The following is a 24,154-nucleotide window of genomic DNA, read 5'->3' on the forward strand; positions in this document are numbered from 1 at the left end:
ATAAATTAACTTGAAGCTTTTTCTTCATAATGAAGTGTGAAATTATGTTCTTCCTCATTTAATTTCTTATTACATTATCTTGGATTATGTTGCTTTTTCTGGTGTGTACAGTTGTATATATACAATGTATGGTGTTGGAATTCCAAAAGTTTCTCATTATTACTGAAGTAGAAGAAGAAATGATTATATAAAGTTGTCCTTTACCATGAGCAGTAAAAAATAAGATTTGGATAAGGGTAAGGATATGTATAGTAATGCTTTGCCTTAAAAAATGTATTAGAGATATTTAAAGCCGAGTCATTTTAGGTACTAGAAATTCATCTGAATTTATAAGAAGCATATTACTAATGATCTTTATAGCCTTTGCACACTGCCCGTACCCATTGTAAAAAATAACTATGAAAATATAAGACATCTGAAGATTGAAGAAATAATTTGGTAACAGAATGTATTCTGATTCGTACTACAGTGTGGGTTCTTGGTGCCAAAGCTAAGCATGAATGCAACAAGAGAAAGGCTACAGTCTAGCTTCATTACTTTCCCTCCTGCTGACCCAGAGCCACGAGAAGCAAGTAACGTGCCTGGTGGGATAGCGGGAACACAAAAGTGTGTTACGTGAACGCAGAAGAGGTTTTTCCCCTTCCTGGGTGGCTAATGAGATTTCTGATGCCTACGGGGGAGGGAAGTGAGGAAGTCTAACCTGCAGCCCACTTTAAAGAAACTTATAAAAATCAGAAAGGGCTTTTTCCACAAAGAAAGACACTTATCTTCTCAAAAATATTTGCAAACATTTTCACAACTGTGCTTTAGATTGCGCCGCAGTTAAAATGATCTGGGATGACGGGCGTGAGCGTCAGTTTGCTGCTTCATTCTGCTGCTTTTCTGTTATGAACGTTCCCTCTAAGTAATTCAGTCTGTTTTGTTGGGCCTCTTGGTAGTGACGACTAAGTCAGCTTTTCTAAGGAAAAAGAGTTAAGGTAATAAATGGTCAAAGTGCAGTGGGCATTTTGGAAGCAACACATGAGAAAATATTTGAAAACGGCGCATCATCTCCTGCACAGCTCCAGCCGCACAGCTCCAGCAGCAGTGCAGTCGGAGCCTCTGGGAAGGAGCCACTCTGTTCTTACCCTGCGAATGGAGCAGGTGAAGAATGTAACTCTAGTAGTTTGTTTCTTATAATACTGTTATTAATGTTAGAAGTGGTGAGAGACTTGGAAAATGAAATTTACCACAATACTGTTACTTATGTTAGAAATGGTGAGAGACATGGAAAATGAAATTTACTACAATACGGTTATTAATGTTAGAAATGGTGAGAGACTTGGAAAGTGAAATTTACCACAGCTTATTATGGTGGGAGGTTGTGTGTGTCCTTTAATTTAACTCCCTCTTAAAATGTTACAATATTATTTAACATCTGAATGACACTTTCTGTAAGCAAAAGCATCTCCCATGTTGTGGAGGCATAATTTTGCTGGATTGAATAGGATATTAGTGTTCAGAAAGAAAAGAGGATAATGATGGGTTTGAGGTTGAACAAGTGCTTTTGCAATTCCTGTGACCAGTTCCATTGGAAGTTCTTTCTGTTACTGGTGAAAATGTTGGCCTCTTCCTCAGCCTTTTATGTCACTGTATCTGAGGAGAATAACTCGAGGGTGCAGACCCAAATGCATGTGACAGTGGGTTGTGCTTTCATGGTCTTAGGAAGAATGAATTTAGATGTGTTTTTCAGGGCTATGCCAAATCAGTGTTTAAAACAAGTTGTGTAATGCCACTGATTTTAGTTCTTCACTTGGTTTTTTTGTTTTATTCTGAAAAGTCTACATTATTCTGATTTACTTAACAGCTGGACAGCTGTTTTCTTACCGAAGAAAAATTTAAAAAGCAAACTCTGCAGAAATCGTTGTGTTGAATTCGTTTCTTCCTCACTCACTTCATATTTTTCATGACAAGAGGACATGAGAACTGTCTGCCGTGTGTGTCGTCATTCGAGACGATGCCTTTCTGTGGTCCGTGATGTGTTCGTGTTGTCTCCTGCTGGGCTGAGCATGTCCAAAAGGCCAGGGGCCCACGGCCGCGCTGCCCTGCATCCTCATAGCTGGTGCCTGTTCTGAGCGAGCGCCCAGTCTCGGGCAAACCGGCACACCTATTAGTGTCGTCTTTTGATTCGTCCCCACCACAGGCTTTTTTTACACTTGATGATACGTGGTTGGTGTAAATACTCAAAAACAGCAAAATGTGAACATGTACAGCGATCAGTGTTATTAGCTAAAGTTAAGGGTTTGGGATGTCCTTACTGACTTTTTTGTGTCTGAGTGGCTAGCTAACGATTTGTTTTTTTTGAGAATTTGGAAATTTTGTCTCATGGTTTGGGTTTGGGGGAGAGGACCTGAAACACCTAAATCCACCCTTCTGCAGTGAGACCTTCCATGCCTGGCTGTCAGACTGAGGTGGGGGAGCATGTACAGGTCGCCGTGAGAGCTGCACGCATTCTCTGTGATAAGAGCTGAACCTACCACCCTTTCCACACAGGGCATTTCAGCTCACACTTGCGCTGTGTTCCTTGATGCTTTAACTGTCCTAGTCAGTGATTTGTGCATTTTCCAAGACGTCTTTTTCGTTTTCTCTTTCTTGACTTAGAAAAATTTACATCAGTAAATTGTTTCACAAGATTCCCCATCTCGGTTTCAGATTGTCTCCAGCTTTAAGACCACGACATCGCGAGCTGCCTGCCAGCTCGTGAAGGAGTACATCGGCCACCGGGACGGCATCTGGGATGTCAGCGTGGCCAAGACACAGCCAGTGGTGCTCGGGACTGCATCGGCCGGTGAGTCGCACACGGACCTGGCCAGCCTGCAGAAGCATGGCTGTGCCTAATCCCTGAGTGACGGACATTCACTTTTCTGTGGCAGAGGAACCCTCGATGCAAAAGTGTCATGGAGGAGTCAGTGGAACCCACACATTAGCCCTTGGTGATGCTTAGTGCTGTGGCCTGCAGTCCTGCATTCCGTGGTCTCGTGGGAGGGTGTGCAGCTGCATCCTGCGTTCCATGCTCCCATGAATAGATGTGCATCTGCACCCTGTCTTTTCCAGGTCCCCGTGGGTAGGGCGTTGCAACTCACAGTGAACCAAGTATCTGAGGAAAGAAATACTTGTTTGGAATGGATTTAACTTAAATGTGTTGAGGAAGCAGTGTTCCAATTATTTGTTTTCATTTTCTTTTTTGAGACGGAGTCTCGCTCTGTCACCCAGGCTGGAGTGCAGTGGCACAATCTCGGCTCACTGCAACCTCCGCCACCTCCTGGGTTCAAGCGATTCTCCTGCCTCAGTCTCCCAAGTAGCTGGGACTACAGGTGCCCGCCACCACGGCCGGCTAATTTTTTTTTTTTTTTTTTGTATTTTTAGTAGAGGCGGGGTTTCACCGTTTAGCCAGGATGGTCTTGATCTCCTGACCTTGTGACCCGCCTGCCTTGGCCTCCCAAAGTGTTGGGATTACAGGCATGAGCCATCGTGCCTGGCCCTCTTTTTCTTATCCATAGCCAAGTGTGTTTCTGATTTGTAGATGTATTTGACTTTTTTCCCACAAGTGGAGTACAGTTGAGGGACAGTACTTTGGTACTCACTGAAAGTGAGCACTACCTGGGCATGTAGCCAGCAGTGGAGGCTGATGGCCTCTCCCAGCAGGTGTTTGCCCACACAGTCACAGGGGCAGAGTGTGGAAAGCGACCCTTTGTTTTCTCTAAAAAAAAGATATTTTATGAAAGCTATCTAAGGTGGCATAATACCCCTTGAGATAAAAATTGCTCAAATTACAAATGGTGCTCATTGAAAATGCCGTCCCAGCTTGTGAGACGTTAATCGCTCACAGGACTCTGCTTTTTAGAGGCAGAAGTGAATGTGATAAACCACTTGAACAGCAAAGAAAGTTCTTGCTCCTCTTTGAAACTGTTTTCATGGATGAGCGCCTTGGATTGCTTTGGAAATCATAGTTTTAAAAAAAGAATAAAAAGGTCCTTTCTGATATTTCAGAAATTTCATTTGGCTAATTGGTGCTTATTTCTCAGATTTTCCCATTAAATCTACTTAAAAAAATAATGGCTATAAGAGAAAGAGAAAGGCCCAAAGATCCAAAGACATGCTTATCTCAACAGTTGTAACTGGATTTGGATGCTGTTTGAATTTGAACTCTGGGGGATGTTCTGGAACATTTTAATACTTTAATAAAGTAATGAAACTGTGATGGGAACGACCTCTGTCTGTCATTTTCCAGCATGATGCAGCCAGCCTGATAGTAAAGTAGGAAATCGAGTCTCTGGTTGTCCGTTAGCTGACTCCATGGCCTCAGGCAGGTCACAGCTTCTCCCATTTGGGAAATGTTTTCTTTGATCAGTTGAAGCGTACAGAGTAATAGAATCAAAGGTGGAAGAGATATCAGTGGTAGTGTAACTTCCCATTTTTAGAGTATTTGTCTTATTCTTTCTTTTGAAAAACTATAAACTGATGATAGCTAAGTTCTGACTTCCTCATTTCCATCTTGCAGATCACACGGCTTTGCTGTGGAGCATAGAGACCGGGAAGTGCCTAGTCAAGTACGCAGGCCACGTGGGCTCAGGTAAGCACTGCCTAAGGAGTGCCGTAGCCAGAGGCCATTGCCTCCTCCAGTGTGTTTTTAAAATCGTGCATGATAAAGCCAGCTGCTACTCCGTAGGAAGCCTTACTGTTTCGGTTGTCAGGGGACAGTGTGGTCTGTGCAGAGACTGGGATAACTCTGTCTTGAGCTTGTATGGGCTCAATAACAGGGAAAAGCTTAACTCCCTAAACAATGTACATATCGTCTTAGTCTGCATTTTATTTAATGTTGTATATAAACCATATGTAGGAAATTTTGTAACTGAAATGTGTGCATTATTTATCACAAAATACATATCTGTTTTAGAGGTTTACTTTTGATGTAGTGATAACTTGGATGTATTCAATAAAGGATACTCCATGAATGTGCTTGCGTGCCTGTAGTTAATGCTGTCCACGTAGTTAATGCTGTCCACGTAGTTAACGCTGTCCACGTAGCTCTTTTCTGCCTTTTCACTTAGAGCTGTGTGTGTACCAGTTTCCTGACCAGACTTTGTTTCTGTTTCCTCTCGCATGTGTTGTGTGGTTCCTTTCCCCGCAGTGCCCTCTTCACCTGCTCACTCGCTCTCCTTCACACCCTCCACGCTGCCAGGCTGACAGGTGGCATCGTCTGTGTGCACAGAGGGACAGGTGTGGGTGGGGCCCGTGGCTCTGAGCGCCTGTCTGCCTGTCCCCAGGGCCCTGATGAGCTGTGGAGCCTTCCCCTCCCCTTTCCCAGGACCTCCTCTCCTTCGGCCATTCCTGCTGTCACCGTGTCTTCTCTTTCTTGCCCTGGACATTTCCCCTTAGTGTGTAGACAGGCTGGCGCCTTACCCATGTTAGACCCCCTCCTCCGTGCTGCCTTCTTACCTGTCTTCCTCCCCTGGCATCCCACAGACTGGCTGGGGTGCCACAGTGTCACCTGCAGTTTTCTAGCAGTGCCTAGCGTGTGTGTGATTGGTGCTCAAATGTAGAGCAAAATGCTATTACAGGAACGAGCACTGTATTCTGTTTCCTCATTCAAATTTCCTCTTCAAAAACGTTAAAAAAAATTAAATATATGTGCATAGGCTAAAAACTTAAGACTTGAAAGTCAAAATGACTCCTTGATCCCTGGGCTGCAGAATGGATGTTGTGTTAGTAGGCATGAAATCAGCATTCATCTTGTACATCTCCATCAGAGCTCTTGGATGAGCAGGTGCATTGTCAATGAGCCAGTTGTATTATGAAAGTTGTAGATCTTAATAGTAGGCTTAAAATACTCAGTTAACAATGCTGTCATCAGATGTACTGTCATCCATGCTTTGTTGTTCCATTTATGGAGGACAGGTAGAGGAGATGTAGTGTAATTCTTAAGGGCCCTGGGATTTTTGGAATGGCAAGTGAGCATTGACTTCAGCTGAAAGTCACCAGCCGCATTCACTTCTAACAAGAGTCAGCCTGTCCCTTGAAGTTTTGAAGGAGAGATGTCTCCTCTCTAGCTAGGAAAGTACTAGATGGCATATTCTTTCAATATAAGGCTGTTTGTTTGCATTCAAAACCTGTTGTTTAGAGTAACCATCTTCACCAATGAGCTCAGCTGGATCTTCTGGAGAACTTGCTGCAGCTTCTCCATCAGCACTTGCTGCTTCACCTTATACTTTTATGTTGTGGAGACGGCGTCTTAAACCTCATAAACAACTCTCTGCCAGCTTCCAGCTTTTCTTCCGCAGCTCCCTCACCTCTCACAGCCCTCAAGGAATTGAAGAGAGTCAGGGCCCTGCTCTGAATTAGGCTGCGGCTAAAGGGAATGTTGTGGCTGGTTTAATCAGTCCCGACCACTCAAACTTGCTGTGTATCGGCGTTCTTATGATTTGTGTGTTCACCGGAATAGCGCTTTTACTTTCCTTCGAGAACTTTTCCTTTGCATTCAGAAGTTGGCTGTTTGGTGCAAGATGCCCAGCTTTCAGCCTGTCTCAGCTTTTGACTTGCCTTCCTCACTAAGCTTAATCATTTCTAGCTTTTGATTTAAAGGGAGCAATGTGCAACTCTTCCTTTCATTGGAATAGTTAGAGGCCATTGTAGGGTTATGAATTGGCCTAATTTTAGTATTGTTTTGTCTCAGGGAGTAGAGAGGCCTGAGCAGAGGGAGAGATGAGAGAAAGGCTGGTTGGTGGAGCAGTCGTAACTCCCACAACATTTATTGAGTAAGTTTGTGGTCTTATGTGGGTGTGGTTTGTGCCTCCCCCCAAAATGGCAATGGTAGCATCAGAGATCACAGGTCGCTATTAACAGATATAATAATAATGCAAAAATCCAAGGTCAAAGTGCTGGCAAAAAGAAATTAAAAAAAAAAAAAGAAAAAGTTTGAAATATTGCAAGGATTACCAACGTGTCACAGACACATGAAGTGAACACATGCTGTTGGAAAAATGGTGGCAATTAGGTGTTCAACGCAGGGTTGCCACAAACCCTCAATTTGTAAAAAATCCAGTACCTACAAAGCGCAGTAAAGTGAAGGGTAATAAAACGGAGTATGCCTGCATCCACACACAGACATGTACATACACGCATAGTCATTTCTCTTCTCTAGAGGGGATTTAATTTTCCCTTGGCCAGCAGATAGAGTGGATGGCAAGCCTTGATTGACTTAAGGGTTGGTGGCCAATGGGTTTCAGGCTTTCGGGGCTCTGCTGTTCCTCTCGCTTTCCCTTGTTCTAAGGGAGTTGTCTTTCAAGGGTGTGCCTTCACAGGCCCCGAGCTTTAGTTTCATCTGCCAGTCCTCTCCGTGTTAGCTCTTAGAGGCTGCTTTCTGCTTGGTGTCCGCCCTCATGGCCATTTTAGGTGCTGTCAGTGCCTGGGGGAGGCGAGCAGCTGGCCCGCTCCTTCCTGGCTGCCTCTCCTGAGGGATCCGGCCTCAGCTCCTGTCACGGCCCCTCACGTCTGGACTGCACCCTCGCTCTGGCTGGTCTCTGTGCCTTGAGGGAGTGCGTCAGGTAGTGGGGCTTTCAGTGCTTCCCTCTGGGGCCTCTGGGCCTGGGGGCCTCAGGGCTTCCATGATGACTTAAAGCCTTTTGTTTATTTTTTGCTGTTTATCTGCAGCTTTTATAATTAATTCTAGTAGGGGGTTTGAGTGGATCCATAGAGGCTGCCTTGTCCCAGCAGGAAGAAGTCTCTTCCTGTTCTTATGCCTGGCTTGTTTTTTGTTGGCTTTCCGTTCTTCACGCAGGTTAATTGAACCTTCCCGTGTTCACCCACTCACCGTCACCATCTGCTCTTCTGGCCTCCAGTATTTGGTGTCGTCTCTTCGCTTATCGTTTCTTTAGTTCTTTCTTTGTGGGTCTGTGCCTGTTTCTTCCAGGATGCCTCCTGCATTTAGAGAGGTGTCAGAGAGGGGAGAAGACGCCTGTGTTTCTGGCACATTGTCGTGTTGCGTGTGTTTCTCCTCTTCCTCCTGGGGCTTGTGTTTGTGTTTTTCCACTAGGGGATTTTTCTTTTTTTGAGACGGAGTCCCACTCTGTCACCCAGGCTGGAGTGCAGTGGTACGATCTCCATTCGCTGCAACCTCCGCCTCCTACGTTGAAACGATTCTCCTGCTTCAGCCTCCCGAGTAGCTGGGATTACAGGTGCCCGCACCATGCCTGGCTAAATTTTGTATTTTTTTTAAATTTATTTTTAATTAATTTATTTTTTGAGATGGAGTCTTGCTCTGTCACCAGGCTGGAGTGCAGTGGTAGGATCTCGGCTCACTGCAACTTCCGCATCCCTGGTTCAAAGGATTGTCCTGCTTCGGCCTCCCGAGTAGCTGGGAGTACAGGCACATGCCACCACGCCCAGCTAAGTTTTGTATTTTTAGTAGACATAGGGTTTCACCATGTTGGTCAGGCTGGTCTTGAACTCCCGACATCAGGCGATCCGCCCGTCTCGGCCTCCCAAAGTGTTGGGATTACAGGTGTGAGCCACCGTGCCTGGCCTGGAGATGTTTTGATCTCTAAGTTGACCTAACTAAAGGGAGTGGTGGGGCTGGTGGGAGTTGAATCAGTACAACTCTACAAGGAGATGGTGTCGACCCTGAATCACACTCTGCCTCTTTCCTCTTGGGTCCTCTGCGCAAAATGCCCAACAGCAGACTCCCCGCTCTGGCCCCCAGGAGAGGAAAATGGGTGAGGGTCCCAGTTTCACTGTGTCTGCGCCTCTCAGAGGCAGAGGTGACACTGGTGGCAGAGGTTGTTGTCCCCTTTGTTCTTCTCTCTTTAGATTTCAGCTTAAATTTTATGACAGTTAAATGTGCACGTGATGGAAAGAGCCAGTGCCTTTGACACTGGATGAAGGGTAGCCGTGGCTGGCATCCCCGTTTCCGCTCCCCTCGTGGCCGCTGTGGATTGGGTCAGGTGCCCATGGATTCTGCTGCCGCGCCTTTAAATCATGGCTCACAGTGCTGCCCCGGCCTTCCTGCTCCAGCCCGCCTGTTGACCGTCCACTGTGGAAGGTGACCGGGGATGATTGAGCTCTCTCGAGGGCCTTGTTAAACAGGCGTGGTTTCCATCCTCACCCCAACATGATTCTGTGCCGATCTTGTAAGATAAGGGGTCAGTTTTCACATTATTATGCCTGTGTGAGCAGCGCTGCAAAGAAACTGCCTCCACAGCTCCCGTCACCATGTGCCTGCCCTCCCCCTCCTTTGTGGTGTGGTGCCTTCCACCCACACCCCACAGTGGCCCAGCTTCGTTTGTGATTAGCTGAAGGTTGGGATAGAAATGATAAAGTGAAAACTGATCATTGATCTTACCAAAATTTCTCATCGAAATTGGAAGCATTAATACTGTTTGTTAGTGGTTCTAGTGATCATTTGGTTTTAGCTCCATTGAGTGCTTAAGTTTATTGCTTATAAGTGTACATGGTTTCCACCAGTTTTTCCCACAGCTATCTGTATTTTAATATTAATAATGAGGCTATCTTCTAGCATTTTTCATTTAGTTCCTTAGAAAAATATAATTCTAATGGTATAGCTACCAACATTTTGTTACGGAGATAACCTATTCAGATTTGGTAAAATTTCCTATATGTTCTATGTTAGGGACATGCATTTTCTTCACAAGGGGTGGAAATAAGGGTTGGTGTCCCCAGAGTGACACGAGTCAGCTCTTTGCTCTGCTGACTGGTGCTGACTGACGGTAGCTCACCCCATCCCAATCCCTGTCATTTGCTTCGGGAAGATCCCAGGTGGGCAGTGTGGGCTCCAGACTAGGTCAGGCCTGTGGAGCCGGGCTGTGTGTTCAATGCTGGCATTTATGTGTGTGCTTGTGGTCTTGCTGACCACATGTCAAGCTATTCTGTCTACATTCAAGACAGGAGCAAGGGGGAAGGTGAAGTGCCAGGGTCTCATGCTCCTTTTTCAAGAAAATGATAGCTTCCTCAGACCTCTGGCCGGGCGCGGTGGCTCACACCTGTAATCCCAGCACTTTGGGAGGCCGAAGTGGGCAGGAATTTGAGACCAGCCTGGGCAACATGGCAAGACCCTGTCTCTACTAAAAATACAAAAGACCGTGTCTCTACTAAAAATACAAAAGACCCTGTCTTTTTTTTTTGAGACGGAGTCTCGCTCTGTGGCCCAGGCTGGAGTGCAGTGGCGCGATCTCGGCTCACTGCAAGCTCCGCCCCCCCCGGGTTCACGCCATTCTCCTGCCTCAGCCTCCCGAGTAGCTGGGACTACAGGCGCCCGCCACAGTCCCCAGCTAATTTTTTGCATTTTTAGTAGAGACGGGGTTTCACCGTGGTCTCAATCTCCTGACCTCGTGGTCCACCTGCCTTGGCCTCCTAAAGTGCTGGTATTACAGGCGTTAGCCACTGTGCCTGGCCCGACGCTGTCTTTACTAAAAATGGCAAGACCCTGTCTGTACTAAAAATACAAAGAAACCCCAAACTAGTCAGGTGTGGTGGTACATTCTTGTGGTCCCAGCTACTTGGGAGGCTAAGGTGGGAGGATCACCTGAGTCTTGAAGGTCAAAGCTGTAGTGAGCTGAGATCGCGCCATTGCATTCCAGCCTAGGCAACCAGAGTGAGACCCTATCTCACCAAAAAAAAAAAAAAAAAAAAAAAAAAAAAAAGACCTCTGCCAAATACTGCTTTTGTAAAGAGAGTAGGAGGACATCATAGCCTGCATAACCCAGTCCTGATTCATTCTCTGAGGCTGGCAGAGATTATGCTCTCTGGGGTCCTGGGGTCTCTACTAGTCACAGAACAGATTGGGGTCCTCAGGCTGGGAAGGAAGGCGGGTGGGGCAGGGCTTATGGTAATAAATTGTGTCTGCCACACTATAATTTGTCTTCACCCGTTGTCATAATTATGTTTTCTTTTTTTATCCTGATTTATTTTTAGCTAAAAATGACATCTTTGTCTATAAAAAGAACTAGATGATGAATATCCTTTTCCTGGGGTCCTAAACTGTAGCGATTTGGTGGTTCATACCTTAGTTGTTTTTATTGTGCCTCTGTTCTAATTCACACATTTATCTATAATTTAACTGAGTGGAGGATCTAATATTGAACTCATAGTTCTTTTAATGTTGACTTTGAAATACACGCTATAGCTAATAAATGTTGATAACATGTTTTTGTCACTTTAAACCTGTTTTTATCATATTTTTATTTTGCAGTAAATTCTATCAAATTTCATCCCTCAGAGCAGTTGGCTCTCACTGGTATGTTGATTTTTTTCTTTATTGAACAAATGATAGATGATCTTAAAACAACTATAAATATTCCTTTCTTATCGTAGCAGAATAAATCCATGGCTTTTATGAAAGTTAATCTTTAGTAGACATTTTATCAATTAAATGAGAAATGGATAAAGGAAAAGACATTGAGCAGTACTTTCTAGAGACAGTAGTGGATAAGCAGTTGGATTTATTGTGAGATGAAGATGGCTTCACGGTCTTCTCGAAGCCTTTCCGTACAGCATCACCATGTTTGTTGTTCTCCCCGCGGTTCCTGTAGACGGAGCTCCTTGAGGCCCTGTGGTTATCATTCTGTTCCTTTAGATTGTAGGGATCTGATACGGAGAAAAGAGAAAAGTAGCACAGAGACACGGCAAGTTGCCAATGTCAGCATTTTTACTTCTTTCTGGGTAATTTACCTAACCCGTGGTAGCTTGGATTTGCCATAATTTCAGAGTAGTTTTAAAAACGTGCCTTCCTTGGTTGCTTTTGGAGGGTAACCTTACAGTACTGAGGACTTTTCCTGTGAGATTGTCAGACCCCCACAGATCCCCATGATAGCCCAGGGACATTGGTGATGATGTCGAAGGATGTGTGTAGGCTTTCAGTAGACCAGAGGTCCTTATGATTTTTCTGTAAAGGAATAAGCAGTGAATATTTTCATCTTTGCGGGACATTCAGGCTCTGTCGCCAGTACTGAGTTCTGCTGTTGCAGCATAAAAGCAGCAGACAGTACACTGATGAGTGGACATGGCTGTGTCTACTTATTCACAAAAGTGGGTGGCTGTCTGAGTTTCGCCTATGGGCCAAATTGTGCTGACCCAGGAATAGAACACCGAGGTTGAGATGACTGGCCGCTTCATGCAGGTGGAGTTGTTTAAGAAGGAGCCCCAGCGACAGGTCCTTCCAGTGTGTGGGATGCAGCGAGTCATGCGGTTTGGTTGGAGTTTCTATGTGAGAGGGAAATGTGGTGGGAGGGTTAGACTGAGAGTCATTTTGAGCAGGCCTAGACCACATAGCTGACTTTCACCTTCATACGTGTGTGAAGACTGAAGCAGACAAGGAGTTTACACCTTACGAAGTTGGCGGTTTGCGGGATGATTGGAAAGGGGCAAGGAGACTGGTGGCAGTTAGATGTGTCCAGATTCAAACCAAAGGAAAAGAGGGTGGAACCAGACACATCCAGGAACTGATGAAGACTTGGAAACATGAGGTAATGAGTGTAGAGAGGGGAGAGTTAGACTAGGAAACGTGAGGTAATGGTCATAGAGAGGAGAGTTAGACTGGGAAACGTGAGATAATGGGGATAGAGAGGAGAGTTACACTGGGAAACGTGAGGTAATGAACATGGAGAGTGGAGAGTTAGACTTGGAAACAGGAGATAATGGGCATAGAGAAGGGAGAGTTAGACTGGGAAACATGAGGTAATGGGGATAGAGAGGAGGGTTAGACTAGGAAACGTGAGGTAATGGGTATAGAGAGGAGAGTTAGACTGGGAAACGTGAGGTAATGGGTATAGAGAGGAGAGTTAGACTGGGAAACGAGGTAATGAGCATGGAGAGAGGAGGGTTAGAGGAGAAACATGAGGTAACGAGCATGGAGAGGAGGGTTAGACTAGGAAAAGTGAGGTAAGGAGCATGGAGAGAGGAGGGTTAGATTGGGAAACGTGAGGTAATGGGGATAGAGAGGAGGTTAGACTGGGAAATGTGAGGTAACGGGCATGGAGAGGGCAGAGTTAGACCGGGAAACGTGAGGTAACTAGCATGGAGAGAGGAAAGTTAGACTGGGAAACGTGAGGTAACAGGCATGGAGAGAGGAGAGTTAGAGGGGAAATGAGGTAACGAGCATGGAGAGAGGAGGGTTAGACTAGGAAAAGTGAGGTAACGAGCATGGAGAGAGGAGGGTTAGACTAGGAAAAGTGAGGTAACGAGCATGGAGAGAGGAGGGTTAGACTGGGAAATGTGAGGTAACGAGCATGGAGAGGGGAGAGTTAGACTGGGAAACATGAGCTAATGGGGATAGAGAGGACAGTTAGACTGGGAAACGTGAGGTAACGAGCATGGAGAGAGGAGGGTTAGACTGGGAAATGTCAGGTAACGAGCATGGAGAGGGGAGAGTTAGACTCGGATTGGGCATGATGTTGATTTGAGGAGGAGTTGCAAGTCCGGGCAGTACATTCATTTGCATAAAACGTGCTGCATCAGCTCAGAGCAGCTCCTTTAGAGAAGTTGGGTGGCAGTGAAGAGAAGGTGGAAGCCAGCCTGCCCGTGTGTGGGTGAGACGTGGCCATGCTGGTGTCCGAGGCCTGTTCTGTGCCCTGCAGTGCTGTCCTTTTGTCTTTCCAATCCTCAGTCAAAGCGTTTCCTCGCAAACTGGCTGCTGAAAACAGAGCGAGACCGGAGCCGCACACATGAGTAGTGCTGATAGGTGCCTGGCCCATTGAAAGGGCCTCTGTGTTGAATGGATGGAGATGAGTGTCGCTTTCCCGAACATCTCAGAGTTGATTGCAGCTCTAAGTTCTGATATGATAGGGTTTCTTAGGTTAGATAGATGGAGAGGAAAATCTACTATCTGTACATTTTCTCTGAACTTCCAGGACTTTCTATGCTAAAATGAAAGGTGAAATAGTTTTATAAGTAATCATTATTTCCTCAATTTTGGACATGTACTCTCTTTTCAATAGCATTATGCAGTCTCAGAAAAGAGTTATTTAAGTAAAAAGTACATTCATCTCACTAAGTGGTCACTAAGCCGGAAAGGTCTGACTGCTGTTGCTTAGCCGTAGTGGCGGTGAAGAGCGCATTTTACCATGGTCTGTGCCTTGGGTAACTTTCCCCGATTTCTCTCTTCAGCTTCTGGAGATCAGACTGCTCATATCTGGAGATACGCGGTGCAGCTGCCGACACCCCAGCCTGTTGCTGACACTAGTGTAAGCACCTTTCCTTACCTGCGAGTGTGTAGGATGCTGATGTCTGCGAATCTGAGAATCCATTTATAATATCGTCATGGACGGAATGTTTGTGTCCCCCCAAGTTCAGTGTTGAAGGCCTCACCCCCGGTATGGTTGAATTTGGAGATTGGGCCTCTAAGGAAGTAGGTAAGGTTCAGTGAGGTTGCATGAGGTCCTCATAAGAGGAGACAGTGGAGAGCTCACCTGTGTTCTCAATCTCTTTGTCACGTCATGTAAGAGCAGAGCCAGAGGGCGGCCGTCTGTAAGGATGAGCCCGCCCCAGAACCTGAATTGGCTTGATCTTGGACTTCCAGCCTCCAGAACTGTGAGAAAATAAGTTTCTGTTTTTTATAAATCACCCAGTCTGTGGTATTTTGTTACGGCAGCCAGAGCAAACTAAGACAGATTTTAGTACCACAAAGTGGGGAGCTGCTTAAGAAATGCCTGAAAATGTGGACATGGCTTTGGGACTGGGAATGGGTAGATGCTGCAGGCGTTTTCAGGTACCTGCTGGAGAAAGCCTCGATAGCTGTGAAGAGCTTGTTGGTAGAAATATGGACATTGATGGTGACTCGGGTGAAGGCTCAGAGAGGAAAGGGGAGAGCTGGAGAGAAAGCTTCTAGTGTCTCAGAGAATGCAGGTATCATAGACAGAATGTTGTGGAGAAGTGGATGTTGAAGGCCCTTCTGCTGAGGCTTAGAGGAGGCGAGGGACAGATTACAGAGAACCGGAAGAAAGTGATCCTCATTACAAAATGGCGGAGGACTTGGCTGAGCTGAGATCTTGTGAATGAAATTTTGAAGGTGCAGCCTGGCTGCTCTCCTCGCTTATAATAAAGTATGAAAGGACGGAGATACTCTGAAAGAGTTGTTAAGGAAAAGGGGATGAGAACTTGTAAGATTTGGGAAATCCCCAGCCTATGCCTGTTACGAAAAAAAGAGAAAGCCTGTTCCGAAGATAATATGCAGAGTTTGTCTGAACAGTCAGTTGACAGGGAGGTGAGTGTGGGTGGAAGCCAAGGCTTTAAGCACCCACCGCAGCAGGGTCCAGGACTGGAGATGGGATTACACCCAGAGACCCCGTCAGCTCGAACCAGAGGAGACACGGTGGGGACAGAATGAAGGAAGGCATCAGACTGCTGGGATTCCACAGCACGGAAACCAGAGCTGCCTGGGCGAGAACCTTTACCATCCTTCAAGATGAGGGAAGAATGTCCCTGAAGGTGATTCTGAGATTGGCACGGCTGCAGCTCTCACTGCAGTCCTAGGACGAGGGCCTGTTTCTTCCTTGGTTTCGAAGTGTGGGAGCCTCCTTGGTTTCAGGGCCAGGTTGCCCATGGTCCAGTGCTGTGGGGGTGGGGTTGCCAGGCTGAGCCAAGGGGGTGACGCCCCTGCCCCAGCATGCCTGGAGGGTGGCGCATCCAGACCAAGAGGGTCTCTCTGGAGCCTGAAGAGCTCGTGGAGTTTGCCTTGTGGGGTTTTGGACTTGCTTGGGCCCCGCCACCCTTTCCCTGTTGCCTCTTTCTCTCTTTTGGAAAGGGAGCGTCTGTCCAGTGCCTGCCCTACTGTTGTATTTTGGGAACATGTAACTTGTTTGGGTTCCGTGGTTTACGGCTGGAGGGGAGCTCAGCTTCAGGGTGGGCGAATTGAACTCTGAGTCCCACCCAGTCCTGATTCAGGTGATGTTTTGTTGAGACTTGGGACTTCACACCTTAGCGCTGATGCTGGAATAAGACTTCTGGGGCTGTTGGGATGGGATGACTGTATTTGCCATGCAAGAAGGACATGAATTTAGGGGAGGCCAGGGACAGGATGTTCTCAACTGAATGTCTCCATCCCCCAGAAATCTGTGTTGAAGCCCTAACCCCCAGCGTGGCTGTATTTGGAGATGGGGCCTCTGAGGAAGTGGTTAAAGCAAAATGAGGTAGTGGAGGGGATGCCCTGATCCCATAGGATGAGTGTGTCCTTGTCAGAAGAGACACCAGACAGCTCACCATTATGGCTGCCCTTGTGTGTGCATGCTCTCTCTCTCTCCCTTTCCCCATCTGTCCGTTTTTTTTTTGTTTTTTGTTTCTTTTTGAGATGGAGTCTCGCTCTGTTGCCCAGGCTGGAGTGCAGTGGTGTGATCTTGGCTCACTGCAACCTCTGCCTCCTGGATTCAAGGGATTCTCCTGCCTCAGCCTCCCGAGTAGCTGGGACTGCAGGTGCGTCCCACCACACCCAGCTAATTTTTGTATTTTTAGTAGAGACGGGATTTCACCATGTTGGCCAGATGGTCTCAATCTCTTGACCTCGTGATCCGCCCTCCTTGGCCTCCCAAAGTGCTGGGATTACAGGCGTGAGCCACTGTGCCCAGCCTCTCTGTGCTAATATTAATAGAAGAGCCCCTGTGGGCACGCGGCAGGATGGCAGGGGCACACGGCAGGATGGCGGTGCCACACATTGGAAGAGGAGACTCACCAGAAGCTGCACTGGTTGACACCTTGGTCATGGACTTAGAGTCTCCAGAACTGGAAAATAACTAATTTCTGTTGTTGAAGCCTTTTGGCCTGTAGTCTTGTGTTTTGGCAGCCTGTATTGACTGAGACAGTGCCTAGAAAGACGCTCCTTCACCTCCGTATGCATGCATCTGCTCCAGCCTTCCTTTCAACAGACAGTAAACGTTTACCATCCACTCTCTTACAGTTTATGTTTGGATCCTGTTTCTTACTGTTTCATCTGTTTAATATTAGACATCTGGTGTATCTTTCATGGACTTTTATCATCACATCAACTAATGGCCTGTATGACATCAATTTTATGTGGTTCAAATTTAAACGTAGGTAACAAAAGATGTGTATTGAGAAGAATGAATTCATGTATTTATACCATAAATTCATAAAATTCTTCACTTACTGTTTGCCTTGTGCTCTCTGTGGTAGCCCAGTGCCCTATGTTTATGATCACAAAGAGGCCTGAATGTTTCTCTGAGAGCAGTTATCTCCCTAGTTTCAATGACAGGATAAATGTTAGTGGCGTGATCTTCCCACATGCTCAGCCCCCCCGTTCAGTGCCTAAACAGGTGGGAACAGTGCCAGGCAGACAGTGTAAATCACATACACGTCTAGAAGTTTCAGTTTGTATTGGGCTGTGATTGTTGTAAGGATGAGAGTAATCTAGTTTTGATATTTTCATCTTGGAATATTCCTTGAGTTTTCTGCTTTGTGAACATTCTAAACACTGTTCTATGTGGAGATAGTTAAGCAGTTAATAAATTCCAGTGATAAATGAGTTTTCTTTAGTCCTAATAGAGGTTATAATAGTTCATTTTTAACTGCATGTATTGTGTATTAACACAGTTTTGTTCTCTTTGTGGAACTGCCAGACTATTCATTATGTAGCGCATAACACTGTCCACTAACACGCACATTTAGTGATGAAACAAGTGAAATGTGCGCTGATGGTGGGCGTGGTGGAGAGGTGAGGACGGTGAGCATTGATAATTAGGAAATTCAAAATGTGCACTAATGGTGGGTGTGGTGGAGAGGTGAGGAGGGTCAGCATTGATGCTTAGGCAATTCAAAGGAGTGATGTGCCGTGACTTGAGCTGTCCTGGTAGCACTTGAGCTGTCCTGGTAGCACTGCACACACAGTTGTGTTGGGCCCTCCCTAATAAAGAGGAGGCAATGCAGCCTGTGGACGGCCAGGTCCCTGCAGAAACGGCGTGGGAGGCTCCTTCCAGCACTACTGGATGAAATGAGTCTCCTTAGGTGGAAAGCAGTTTTGTTTTCTGAAGCTTTTGCCGGCCAGTGTTGACTCTTGATTTGCTTAGCAGTTCTAATTTTAAATTTTAACACAAACTCTAATCTGTTAAAATCTGTGTTCATCTTGAATCATTATAGCTTTTGGGCAGATGTCTTGTGTTTTAAAATTTGCATCTGTGAGTTTTGCTTGACATCCACAGTGTTGATAAGGAAGTGTTTGGGTGGCATAGTGGAAACAGATTTAGACCAACAGAATGACTGTCACATGTGAGTTAGGTTACACTGAGTTACTCGTTTAACTTCGTCAGCCTTCTTTTTCTTCTTTGAGGGGTTTACCCTGTGGCTGCTCCTGGCTGTTTGCTATGCTCCCTCCAGAGCCGTTTTCCCAGCCGCGTGCAGTGCTGTCACCTGTCACCCCGTGCCTTCAAGGTGATGTCCCGAGTACCCCCCTGCTGCAGCCTGTCTGGGGGCCTCTGCCAGCCTTGTGAGCCTCGGGCCCCCCGTCCCGACTGAGCTGCGCGTGCCGCCCTGAACTTGCTGTCTCTGGGTGTTCCTTTCCTTGTGCCACCCGTCTCAGGAAACGTCCCTGTCTGTCACCCAGTGCTTTAGACCAAACACCTTTCCACGGTCTGAACGCCTGTATTGTTCTCTTACTGCCTGTGGAAATCACCCTGTCAGCCACTCCTGCAGCAGAGGGCGCTTCGGTTCTTTCTTCCCGCCCTGCTCCAGGCCACCCTCTCTCACCTGCACTTCTCTCATCTCCTGTCCGTCTCCCCCGTTGTTTTCTGGGGCTGCCATAACAAAGTGCCACAGGCAGGGTGACTTCTAAACAACAGATCCGTGTTCCCACAGTCCTGGAGGCTGGAAGCCCGAGATGAGGGTGTGAGCAGGGCTGGTTCCTCCTGAGGCGTCTTTCCATGGCTCATAGATGGCGTCTTCTCCTGGGTCCTTCATCCCTCTGGGAGTGTCTGTGCCCTCATCTCTTCTTACAAGGACGTCAGTCCTATTGGAATAGGATCCACTCTCGTGGTCTCATTTTACCTTAATCACCTCTTTAAAGCCCCTTTCTCCGAACAGCCACATTGTGAGGTCCTGGGGTGAGGACTTCAATACAGGAATTTGGGTCCACAGTTCTGCCCGTAGCAGCCCCTTCCGCTGTTCCCTCCGCAGTTTGTTCACACAGCACACACCGGGCATCACATCCCGCTGACAGCCGTCTGGTGATTTTGCATCACACGGAATAAAACCTGGTGTCTTTTCCAGTCTCCCGGGATTACAGGAGCTGTTCCCGACTTTGCCTCCCCTAGCTGTTCCGCACATGGCGGGAATGTTGTTCCTCAGCCCGGGCGAGCCTTACTTAACCCTTCCTTTCCTCACATCTGACTCACGTGCGACCTCATCAGAGAGTCCCTCCTCAGTAATTCTATGTAAAATAGCAGCCGCCATCCAGCTGCCCCTTGTCCTGTTTTATTTTACTTCATAGAACTTACTACCACCTTACTCTGTCTCCATGTTGACTTGTGTTCCCGTGCTGCCCTGCATCCATGTGATATGTGTTCCCGTGCTGCCCTGCGTCCCTGTGACGTGTTTACGTACTGCCGTGCATCCATGTGACGTGGGTTCCCGTGCTGCCGTGCGTCCGTGTGACGTGCGTTCCCGTGCTGCCGTGCGTCCGTGTGACGTGCGTTCCCGTGCTGCCGTGCGTCCCTGTGACGTGCGTTCCCTTGCTGCTGTGCGTCCATGTGACGTGCGTTCCCTTGCTGCTGTGCGTACCTGTGACGTGCGTTCTCGTGCTGCTGTGCGTCCCTGTGACGTGGGAACCCGTGCTGTTGTGCGTCCTTGTGACGTGTTCTGGTGCAGCTGTGTGTCCATGTGACGTGTTCCCGTGCTGCTGTGCGTCCCTGTGATGTGCGTTCCCGTGCTGCTGTGCATCCCTGTGACGTGGGATCCCGTGCTGCTGTGCGTCCCTGTGATGTGCGTTCCCTAGTAATGTGTATGTGCTCATGACGTTCCTGTGTTAGGCCATTCTTGCATTGCTATAAAAAATATTTGAGACCGGGTAATTTATAAAGAAAAGAGGCTTAATTGGCTGGTTCTGCAGGCTGTACAGGAAGCGTGGCACCAGCATCTGCTTGGCTTCTGGGGAGGCTTCAGGGAGCTTGGAGCTTTCACTCACAGCAGAAGGCGAAGCAGGAGAAGGCATCATGTGATGGAAACAGGAGCAAGGCGGGGGCGGGGGGTGCCCCACATCCAAACAGCCAGATCTCGTGAGAGCTCAGTCACTATTGTGAGGTCAGCACCAGGCTATGAGGAATCCTCCCCCGTGAGCCAGACACCCCCATCAGGCCCCGCCTCCAACACAGGGGATTCCAGTTCAGCATGAGATTTGGGCTGGGACAAATTTCCAAACTCTATCAGTTCCAGTACTAGTACTTGTGTACATATGACATACCTCCCCATACTAACGTGTGTGTGTGTGTGTGTGATCTCTCTCTTTTGCTGGAACATAGGTTCTCTGAGGGCAGGGGCTTTACCAGGGGTCTTCACTCCAGAGTTCCTACCTGCTAGATTGAGCGTAGTTTTGCATGTGTGCATGTCAGAAGCCATCTGTCCTCTTCTGCACTGTGTAAGCAGCACCTGGGCTGGGGGTGGGGACTGGCACTCTGTCAGCCCCTGATAAATATTTGTTGGATGAATATACAGATTTTCTTACAGAGCTGGCTGTAATGTGTTTGTTTTAGCCTTGGCCTTTGACAGGGGCTTGATGTTACAAAGGAAAATAGACTCTTATGACTATAGCAATAGAATTCTAAGTATATTTTAAATAGGGTCTTGAGAATGAAAATGCTTTTTTGTAATGTGATAAATTACTGACTTTCATTTGTATTTGGTGAGTTTTACATTGCATTTCTACTAGTAACTGATGAAAACTTAAATGTTGAAAATAATTTTATTTACCATTCTGTTGATGCGTGGAAATAAATGGTAGTTCAGTTGACAGTGTTGTGGATTCCACTTTTTTTCTGTACGAGATGGTTGTAGAGTTGATGGGTGTTCACGGGCAGCAGTTATGGGTCAGAGGAGGACATACTCATCACAGTGGCCAGCACCGGGCTCCTAGTGGTGGCCATCATGATGGATATGTCCTCAAGAGATTAATGAGAACCATCTATTTTGTAGCTATGTCAGAAGAAACTCAAGATTTCCAGGAAATGTCTTTCTTTTCTGGCCTTCCCTTTGGCAGCAGATATCTGGGGAAGATGAAGTAGAGTGCTCTGACAAGGACGAGCCCGACCTCGATGGGGACGTGTCCAGCGACTGCCCCACCATCCGCGTCCCACTGACATCCCTCAAGAGCCACCAGGGCGTGGTCATCGCCGCTGACTGGCTGGTTGGGGGGAAGCAGGCCGTGACTGCCTCCTGGGACCGGACGGCAAACCTGTACGACGTGGAGACGTCCGAGCTCGTTCACTCTCTGACAGGTGCCTGGGTTCTCTGAGTCCGCCGCCTCCTGGCTGTGCATGTTAGTTTATGTCCATGGGTTATGTCTGACCTTGCCAGTTACTTCTTGACCAGAATGAGTCTGTCTTCTTGGCTCTTCCGTGGTAATTTTTGGAGATTCTTTGTATTAATAATAGAACTATTGGTAGCTAAATTTATTTTGTCTTCAGGGGTTTTAAATTGTAGCATGTGGTATCTAGATATTGGACATATGGTAGTTGTATTAGTTTTCCATTGCTCTGTAACAAATTTCCACGATCTTAGTGTCTTAAAACGACAGGAATTGACGGCCTCATGGTTTCCCAGGTCAGGAATTCTGGGCCCGTGGTAGCTGCTCTTTTCCCTGGGCCCTCAAAGACCTAAGTGAGGGTGCTGCCTGGTCAGGACTTCCCCGAGGCTGCGGTCCTTTTCCAAGCCTGCTGGTCATTGGAGGAGCTCCTTCTTGTGGCTGGAGTTTGAGGCCCTGTCTTCTTGCTGGCTGTCAGCCGGGGCTCCTCTGGGCATGCAGAGGCTGTGCCTGGCCCCGGGGTCCCTGCACAGGGCATGCCTTTCCCACACAGCAGCCGCTTTCCTCTGCAGCTGGAGGTCCCCTGCTGCTCTGAACTCTCCAACTTCTGGGACCCTTTTTAAGGGCTAGGCCAGACCACCCAGGACAATCTTCCCTTTGATGGACTCAAAGTCAACTCATTTAGGGACCTTAATTACATCTGCAAAATCCTTTTTGCCTTACAATGTATCATAATTACCAGAAAGATAATCTCATCCTATTTACAGGCTCTGCCCTAACTGAAGGGAAGGGTGTTAGGCATGTACGGGGTGGGGGTGGCTTGGGGCCATCTTGAGATTCTGCCTGCTGAAGTTGCTTCTGCGAATCTGTCTCTAAGTGCATTTCCTGCATGAGCGTTAAAGATTGTATTTGACTGAGGACCCATAGTGTTGTATCATTAGAAGATATTCTAAGCAAAGAATTAAGATTTAAGTGGTTCTCACATTCAACCTGTTAATTTGCCTGACCTTCTAACTGTTAGGGTCAGAAAATGGGTTATGCACCTGTTTGGTTTTCTGTTCCTTTGACATGGTCGGCTGAAAGGACTTCAGCTTCTGAGGGAAAACCTGCCCCACTGTGACCCACATGCTGCTGAGTGATTCCATTAGGTCAGGTTCACATTCTCAGAGAGACGGCTTCTTGGGTTCTTGTGGTGTTGAAAAGCGTCTCTCTCAGTGTGCTCCTCAGGTGATGACCTTGTGTTTTGCCATCTTGGTTACAGGGCACGACCAGGAGTTGACGCACTGCTGCACACACCCCACCCAGCGGCTCGTGGTGACCTCCTCCCGTGACACGACTTTCCGCCTCTGGGATTTCAGGGACCCCTCCATCCACTCGGTGAATGTTTTCCAGGGACACACGGAGTGAGTTGTGGTAGTTTAGACATCTGTCCTTAGTCATGAAAAAGTTCTGTGGGTTGACATGAAAACTTAATTCTAGCCTTAATTTTCAGTATTTCCAACTCTACTATCTTTCAAAAAAATGACTACCTTTCAACTTCTGCTATTCTTTTTCTAAACATTTATCTCCATTTTGGCTATTTCAAAGGATATAGGAGATTAAGAGAAGGCACCCTCTGATGTTCTCTCAAGAAGTTTAATGCAGACAGAATGGGGGAGTGGGTGGAGAGGGTTAGAGAAGAGCAGGGCTGCCAGAGCCTGTGGCTGCCAGAGCCTGTAGCTGAGCACAGGAGCTGGCCACGCCACCATGGGAGCTGCGGTAGCTGTTACTGCTACCCATGGGGCATCTCCTGGATCTTTTCCATCTAGTTTTTGTTTTTACACGTGTCTGCGTGGTACATTCTGGGAGAAGGTACACACATAGATGCGCAAACACAGACATAGACGCTCAATCCAGTGTGTCCCTCTCTGCTTGGGTTTCTCTCCGGCAACTCAAGCATAAGGTCTTTTTTTTCCTGAGACGGAGTCTCGCTCTTTTGCCCAGGCCGGACTGCAGTGGCGCTATCTCAGCTCACTGCAAGCTCCGCCTCCCGGGTTCACGCCATTCTCCTGCCTCAGCCTCCCGAGTAGCTGGGACTATAGGCACCCGCCACCACGCCTGGCTAGTTTTTTGTATTTTTAGTAGAGATGGGGTTTCACTGTGATAGCCAGGATGGTCTCTATCTCCTGACGTCGTGATCTGCCTGTCTCGGCCTCCCAAAGTGCTGGGATTACAGGCGTGAGCCACCGCACCCGGCCGTGTAAGGTCTTAACAGAACTCTTCAGTTCTTTCCGTGACCGCCTCCTTCCCCCAGTCTGGCCCAGCTCAGTCAATGATGAGACCGTCTGCCCAGTCACGGGGGCTGTCTACCTAGAGTGTTCCCTGGTTCTTCTCTTTTAATCTGTGTTCCCCATTCCCCCATCATGCCCCATTGTGGTCCACTGGCAAGTCTCCTGCCAGCCATGCCTGTGGGATCTTCCGGGCCGCTCCTCGCTCCTCACTCCTCCGTGCTCCCCCTACCTCCCACCAGTGCTGCTCTCCACCCTGACGTCTGGATAAGCAGTGCGCATTGAAAGGTTTATAAATGAACTCTAAATATGAAAATCTGTTTTATATGTTTAACGTTAGTGACTAAGTTTTAGATTTAATGTTCAAAATGTTAGTAAGATGTTG

At 47.3% G+C, this 24,154-nt stretch overlaps 2 protein-coding genes across 25 annotated transcripts in view; one reads left to right on the forward strand and one right to left on the reverse strand.

The window, feature by feature from the left end:
- Positions 1–24,154, forward strand: part of WDR37 (WD repeat domain 37) — a 69,607-nt gene that overhangs the window by 21,221 nt on the left and 24,232 nt on the right. For 6 of the 13 annotated variants that reach the window (XM_063727007.1, XM_063727008.1, XM_063727006.1 and 3 more), the window contains 6 exons: positions 2,692–2,827; positions 4,541–4,612; positions 11,243–11,287; positions 14,155–14,231; positions 21,242–21,476; positions 22,764–22,905. In XM_063727007.1, coding sequence (XP_063583077.1) covers positions 2,692–2,827; positions 4,541–4,612; positions 11,243–11,287; positions 14,155–14,231; positions 21,242–21,476; positions 22,764–22,905 — 707 coding nt within the window. 13 annotated transcript variants of the gene reach the window in all.
- On the reverse strand, positions 11,476–20,275 carry LOC129048411 (uncharacterized). 12 transcript variants are annotated; one of them, XR_008510747.1, is made up of 3 exons: positions 19,491–20,256; positions 14,457–14,575; positions 11,476–11,637 (listed from the first exon to the last, which is right to left on the reverse strand). XR_008510747.1 is itself a non-coding variant. In XM_054523138.1 (3 exons), the coding sequence occupies exons 1-3, from the start codon at positions 19,734–19,736 to the stop codon at positions 11,623–11,625; spliced, it is 375 nt and encodes a 124-aa protein (XP_054379113.1). In that variant the 5' UTR covers positions 19,737–20,256; the 3' UTR covers positions 11,476–11,622. The 12 variants fall into 12 exon arrangements, 5 of the variants coding, with proteins under 5 accessions (XP_054379113.1, XP_054379109.1, XP_054379108.1 ...); XR_008510746.1 differs by having other exon boundaries at positions 11,476–13,909; XR_008510745.1 differs by having other exon boundaries at positions 11,476–13,909; positions 14,457–18,997.

Source organism: Pongo abelii, chromosome 8 (genome assembly GCF_028885655.2).
Source record: "Pongo abelii isolate AG06213 chromosome 8, NHGRI_mPonAbe1-v2.0_pri, whole genome shotgun sequence".
NCBI lineage: Eukaryota > Metazoa > Chordata > Mammalia > Primates > Hominidae > Pongo > Pongo abelii.